General features: G+C 36.4%; 1 protein-coding gene across 2 annotated transcripts; it reads right to left on the reverse strand.

Annotated features, from left to right (window-relative positions):
* Positions 1-797: 797 nt before the first annotated feature.
* LOC133703536 (autophagy-related protein 18f-like) lies at positions 798-7,115 on the reverse strand. 2 transcript variants are annotated; one of them, XM_062128128.1, is made up of 8 exons: positions 6,275-7,115; positions 4,580-5,002; positions 4,067-4,498; positions 3,452-3,679; positions 2,517-3,347; positions 2,276-2,442; positions 1,121-1,486; positions 798-1,009 (listed from the first exon to the last, which is right to left on the reverse strand). In XM_062128128.1, the coding sequence occupies exons 1-7, from the start codon at positions 6,500-6,502 to the stop codon at positions 1,123-1,125; spliced, it is 2,673 nt and encodes an 890-aa protein (XP_061984112.1). In that variant the 5' UTR covers positions 6,503-7,115; the 3' UTR covers positions 798-1,009; positions 1,121-1,122. The 2 variants fall into 2 exon arrangements, 1 of the variants encoding a protein (XP_061984112.1); XR_009843903.1 differs by lacking the exon at positions 798-1,009 and adding an exon at positions 1,623-1,751 and having other exon boundaries at positions 1,349-1,486.

Here is a 7,115-nt window from a genome sequence, read left to right on the forward strand (position 1 = left end):
AACTAAAGTAGATACACAATTGACATTATATATCGATATCAGATAATTATGATTTGAAAAGAACAGGGGGATCACAAGAATCTGTAGCACCAGGTTTAAAAGTTCAAACTGGGCGCTTTAAAGATTCAGAGGGTATTTGAAAGTTTAAGTAATGTTTATTTTTTAAAATAATTTTTATTTGAAAATATATTAAAATAATATTTTTTTATTTTTAAAAATTTATTTTAAACATCAGTCAAAACAAAACATTAAAACAATTAATTTAAAACAAAAAAAAAATCAAATTTTAACAAAAATCAAGTTGAAATTCACTCGTAAATGATACCTTAACAGAGATAAAACCACGACCGGTGACATTATACCTATTTTTTCAATTGTTACTATAATGAATGAACCTGAAGACACCATAATTACTATACTCTATATCAATCTAAAGCAAGTTTTGGATTACGGGTTAGACAACTTGACCAGAATTAATCTATTTTTTTATTTTATAAAAAAATAAAAATAACACCTTCGCCAATAGTGGTGGATGCAAAACATAGTACCAGAACAAGCAAAAAAGTAGCAGCAACTGAGACAACAACAATCCTAGTTGCAGCGGCGCCACGAGAAACAGCAGTCTAGATACAAGACTGCAACAAACCTTTCAGTTCTTCATGAAAGGCTGGATGCAGTCGATTGCCTTTATGTTTAATAATAATATCAAAAAAATCCTATTACGTTTTTTGGTTAAAAAGATCTTTGATCCAAGCTGCGGAGCGGCGTGGTAAGTAACCTGTTTAAGGAACTAAAAGTTATGAAGTTATGCTATTATTTACATATCCCAACTGATTGGGGGGAATATTCGGCGGTTATTTACAAAGTGAACAAAAGTACGAAACCCCAGTAACATAGTAGCAGTAATCCACAATTCCGCTTCACAGTCAAACCACCTAAGCCTCACTCTTGTCCACAATATTTAACATGGTTAATGACCCTTCCACATAATAAAAGAATAACTGCACACCTGAAAGGAAAAAATAAGAGAACGAAATTTGCACGTTAGTGTCTGACAGCGTGATCAATCTCAACGCACTCGTTTTGATGAACTCAAAAGATTTCAAGGGTAGAAAATTACCTCTAATCAAATTCATCACCTTCATTTTCAAATTGATTCTCCATTTTCAGACCTTCATTGTTATTATTTACAAACTTGAGCTGAGCCTCCGTTCTTGAGCTCTCTCTATTATTTACAACCTCAAGCCGAGAATTAGTTTTAGGGCTGCCGTCGCTATTTACAATGCCCCTAGTTTCTACTGGCATCCTAGAACCATTCCACCCAGTTTCTTCAACACCATTGTGAAGTTCAGCCACTACAGCACCATTCTCAGTCATGGAGTCAAGGGAGCCAGAGCTGCTCCTGCAAGAAAGCCTGCCATTTTCAGACGGCCCGTAACTTTGATGCTGCAGACGCCCATTACTATTGCTATCTAAGGAAGGAACCCTGTAAGTGATAGAAATTATATTTGCATGATAATCAATATGGGTTCTCCCTGTTGCACATAAAAAATTATGAAATGAAAAACAGGAAATAATAAATAAATCAATGATGTGGACTCCCATAAAGATGTTTCAGTAACCTGCAACTTCTAAAACTTAGCCGCTTGCAGTACCCAAAAAATTAAACAAAGTTTTCCTTAGTCACGGATTTCATGATTCAATCATCCCTCAATAAATGCTCCAATCTGATCAGCCCACAAAAATATATGCTGCCAAAAATCAAAATGTTTTTATCCCCAATCAACTTAATAGCATTTGAGGAAATGAATTTGTTTGACCATAAAATAGAATATACATCTACACTAGGAATCTAAAATCACTTTTGATCAGCTTTGAGGCCATCTTCTTAGGAATTAAATAAAGAGTGTAATCAGGTGAAAAAACGATAATCAAAAAACACTTGATCGGCACAGTAACAATTTTTTTTCTTTCTACAGATGAAGTCACATAAGGTAGGATCATTTCAAAACAAACTATACTGGGTAAAAATAAGAGAACATTGATATCAGCAAAAATATAAAATTTTCTGCTGAGAAACAAATATATTTTGGTAGGAAACAAGAGCCTTCTGCATACAAAATTGAACTCCAATCTGTAAAAGGCCAAATTCTTTTGACGCTTTTTAAACCTGAGGGATTTTTCCATTTTGAAGGGGCTAACGAGTTCTATTCAATAAAGTTGAAGACTTCAACATAATCAGAAAAGTAAATGGATACAAAACTTTTATGCCTACCTTGTATGTAGAAATTTTGGTGTTTGAAGATAATCAAAAATTGGGACCAGGTCTTTTGACCTTGCTTCAATCATGCGAGTTGGAATTCTTTCGATCTCAATTTCCCCTTGCAATGCATCTGCATCATCCACTTTTATCCCCTCTGTCATCATTGATTGGAAGTATATCTGGCAAGCAATTGACAGCATTTCAGACACGAATTAAAATGTGCATGTTTTTTATTAACAGTTTTTTAAAATACCTCAGGTTTTGCCCATAATGGGAAACGAGGTTGGTGCATGTGCAGTTCAGCTTCGGAAATATACAAATAATGCTTTTCCTCAGAGCTGATCTTTGCATTTGTGACTGCACTATCTTCAGGATATATACTATTTCCTTTCTTTATGCCTTCAGGATGTATCTTGTTGCTATCGGAATTCCCATTCTCACCATATATATCAGCATTATCCTCTCGGTCTCTTCGATTTTGTTTCTGACATATATTCCACTTCTGCATTGCCTCAACTACTAACCTTCCATCATTTTCCGCAGCTGATTCATAAGTTGCATTAAGTCCAGATGCAATTGCCATTGAATCTACACCAGCTGATATCCTCAATGCATATTGTATCATAGAACCAGAAGGAGAGAAAACTAGAAGATGGTACTTTGACTTGAAAGACGCTCCATCCACATACATATCATTACTGCCTTTGCATTTGTGAAAAGATGAAGCAATAGCACCGGAAAGGTAACCCTGTCTGCCTGCAGCAGCCGCTGCAGCACCAGTTACAGTGCCTCTCCAACCATTATTTCCATTTCTTATTCTGCTGACAGCAGATAGTGTGAGTGGGGGGCCAGATGCACAAAGGCTCTGTTGACCATGCATTTGTAAACCTAAACTGGGCAGGCAACGAACAGTCGGCTTGGTCATTACTCCCAATCCACTATTTTTCATGACATGACTAGATTCAGAAGATTGAAAGTTCAATGATCCTCCCAAGGGATTAATAGCAAACAAATGGCTTGTTCCCCTTGATGAACTTATCATAATCCAGTAGCTGTCATCACTGAAACTGATGTCCTGTATAACCTGAGAAATAAAACCAGAAGAGACAAGATAAACAAAGATCAAATCTATCTGCACACGATGCAATAATCCAAAACAAAATATAAGAACATCTGTTCTGGTCTTACTGCATTTGTAAATCCACGTTGCAGCCTGTAGAGGTGTATATGAGATGCACCAGCAGAGGAGCTTCCTTGGAGTCCAGGCATTATTTTGAAAACATTAATGTTATGACCCTGGACTGAGGCAGTCACTAAAAGGGTCCCACTAGAATCAAAGCACAAAGCAGAGATAGGACTCTTGTGTGCTCTAAACTGGGCAATAGCAAGTTTACTGACAATATCCCTGACAACAACCTGAAAAACAAAGAGTACATAAGAGGGGGGATTCTACAAGAGCAATCATACTTGTACCAGTTTATTAAAGAAAATCCAAATCGAGGCAGAAAAGACATGCAGATGAAACACAATAGCATCATCTCATAACTACTTCCTAACATAACATTCCTGGGCAGAAATTCATCTCTCGGAACAAATGAACATTACTTGCATGGGGTTGCCAGTTAATACTCTTAATGTGCCATTGTTATTAAGTAATATCATGCATTTCTCCAAAACGAAACTCATCAAAGCAAACAAAACACATTTACTTTAAAATTAACATAAGGGTAAACAGAAACAGTGTGGAAAAGAAAGGTTCTAGTAGCAATTGGAACAAAACAAAAGGAGAAGCACAATACACACCATTCCAATGTTATCTGCATCTGGAAAATAACCATTAACAGTTCCATTGCTTTTCCAGCTAGGACTCCCTGATTGGATGGAACCATGGGAATCAGGTAAGAGCTCCGAACAATACCTGGACAGCCTCTTATATCCCATGTCTCCCAGGGTCACAATTCCAGCAGCAAGTTGCTTGCTTGATTCTTTTGCATAATGAGCAACCAAGCTCCCATTTGAAGTGAAGCCAGAAAAACTCACAGAAGGTGTTAGATGTTGCGGGCTCACACGACCAGAATTGGAAACCACAACTGGACTTCCACTATAAGCCAGCCACCTGGGACCAACTGCTAGAGGCCCATAGCCTATACCCCCAGAACCAGGAGAACCCATGACCATAGGGTTTGTAAGAATAGTATATTCCCGCTGCAATGTTGTGGCGTTAAAACAGTGTACCTGCAGCAGAAAAGCCTAACTATCACATGCTGAAAAAAAAAAGATGCTTGGAAAAAGACAAATCTGCGCAAGCAAACAAACCTGAGATGATTGAGAAATAGCCACAATTCGAGAGCTGCACCTTACAGAATAAACAGCTGATCTGAACTTTAGCACGTGTACATAAGACTGAGATCTAAGAGAATAAAACCGGACAACAGTTGACACAGTGCTACCATTAACAGGGTCATGGTTATTAGAAACATTCCCATCTTGAACACCATCAGCACAAACTACCAAAAGAGGTCGGTTGTAAGCAAACTTGTCTTCTGATCTCTTTGATGTTATTGGTTTTGGTAGCATTTGTAAGAATGACACGGGACCATCATGTCTGGAAACAAGGTCGCGGACATTATTTGCTTCTTCAACATCCCAAACCTGGAAACCAGACTGATATCCCAATAAGAGGACTTGACGAATGACATCATCATCACCCTCTAACTTGTCAAACCCAGCCCAGCAGACCTGCATATTATACAAATGATAAAGGATCAGAGCTCTCTCCTTCAGATCTTGATTTCAAGAACTCCAAATCAACAGGCCAGATTGCTGTGCACCCAGTATTTCAACTTCTCTCCATTATGACCAGAAGTCATACACTAGTATCCCATTCAATTTATAGTGGAATATAAAATCAACAGTCCAAATCGCTGTGATTTAACTTGCAAGATAAGTACAAATGAGCATGCTAGAATTTTCACTCTCCAAATTGCAGCAGAGAACATCAGCCTTATCATCCAAAATAAAATTACAGAAGACTTGTATTTATATCTATCAATATCCCCTAAATCAATTGAAAGATATATTTGAAGTCCCCAAACATCAATTTATTCAACAAGTTTGAAATGGCTAGCACCACAGTTCACCATATCTTTCACATGAAAAGTTTATTTGGTTAGGGAAGGGATGAACTGGCTTAGAACTAAAAGAAAGGAAGACAGAAAGTAATCCATCTCTCCAGTTATTTGAGAAGCAAGGAAAGTAAGGAAAGAAATCAAACTTTGAACCCAAACTTCTCTTGTTTGATTTGACTAATAAAAGAGTATCTAGTTGAAAGATAAGAAAGCAAAAACCAACTCCATTCATGCCTTCTCTCTTAATCCTTTCAACTTCGTTCACTTGAAAATATATCAGAATCAAAGGAACACATAGGTTCAAGAAGGTACATAATCCACTCGGTCATGTAAGGCAGTACCTTTCCTACTCTTCCATCCCTCACTATCCATCCACCATTCCCTCTTTCACTCAAAAATAACACACCAGTTCCAAATTTCCCCTGCCTAACCGTAATTAAACCACTTCCAACTAATAAAGAACACATTTAATAGTATCACAACACCATAAATGAGCTATTTTGCACATTCAAACTCCATAATCTTGACTTGGATCACAAATTTAACACCAACATCTTTTAATTTCCAAACTAAATCACACACCATATATGAACTGCTTATGCTTCAAAAATCCCACTTTATTCCCAATCTCAACTTGAGCACTTTAGATTCACACGTTCACATACATGTACACAAACCTCTTAAAAAGAACAAAACTTTCAATTAAAAATTCAACATGGCCCACTCTAAAATACCAGAAACAAAAAAATCATATAGCCTAACTAGATTGCACATTCAATCTCTCTAACCATAAATCAACAATCTAACATCTTCGCTTCTCTACAATCTTACACAACATAGACAAAAAAGTTATTAAAAACGTTTAATTTTTTTACTTTTTTACCTGATCATGATTGGCATCATCATCCCTATCCACAATAGACTGTGCAACCGACGCAGCAGACCTCGCAACCGTTGATGCACCGGACGAAACAATCCTCAAATAACTCGAAATCGCCCGAAACGAGCTCGGCAAAAAACCATTATTATTAATATTGTTACCATTAACTCTCCCTTGCAAATTCTTCTGCTGCTGTTGTTGAACATCACTGTTAATACTACTATTCCTCATAATAGTAGCAACAAAAGCCAAAAAAAACAAAGGTAGCAAATACCCAATTTGCTATAACCTCTGATTCTCCAATTTCCCTTTTTAGCATAACAAAAGACTGCTCCTTTTTTGAAGAATCAAAAAACCATAGAAGAAATCGAACAGGGGAAAAAAAACCCTGAACTCAACCCAAAATAAAAAATTGAATCTTCTAGGTTACAAGTGCATCCATGACTTCCAATTTTATTTATATGAAAAAAGGCAGCTAAACTAAAGGCAAAAATAAAAATATATATATTAAAAAAACCACCAATTCAACTTCAAAAAAAATGTTTTTTTTGGGGTGTTTTGAGGCAAAAAAAGATCAAAAGAAAACCCAACTAAGAGAATGATTAAGAGAAATGGAGGAATATACAAAGAGATGAATAAATATTTTGGATTGTCTAAAAAATTAATTAATTTTATGGTACAGAGAATTTGATTTAGGTGATTAATTTGATATTTTTTTTGAAGGTTTTTTTTAGAGGAATTTGAAAGAGAAAAGGATAATGAGAAGAGGAAGGATTTAGTATGATGAAAGAGAAAATAGAGGAAACGTGTCTCCGTTCACGTCTCTGTCCCTCTCCGCATTCAG

This window comes from Populus nigra, chromosome 9 (genome assembly GCF_951802175.1).
Source record: "Populus nigra chromosome 9, ddPopNigr1.1, whole genome shotgun sequence".
Lineage (NCBI taxonomy): Eukaryota > Viridiplantae > Streptophyta > Magnoliopsida > Malpighiales > Salicaceae > Populus > Populus nigra.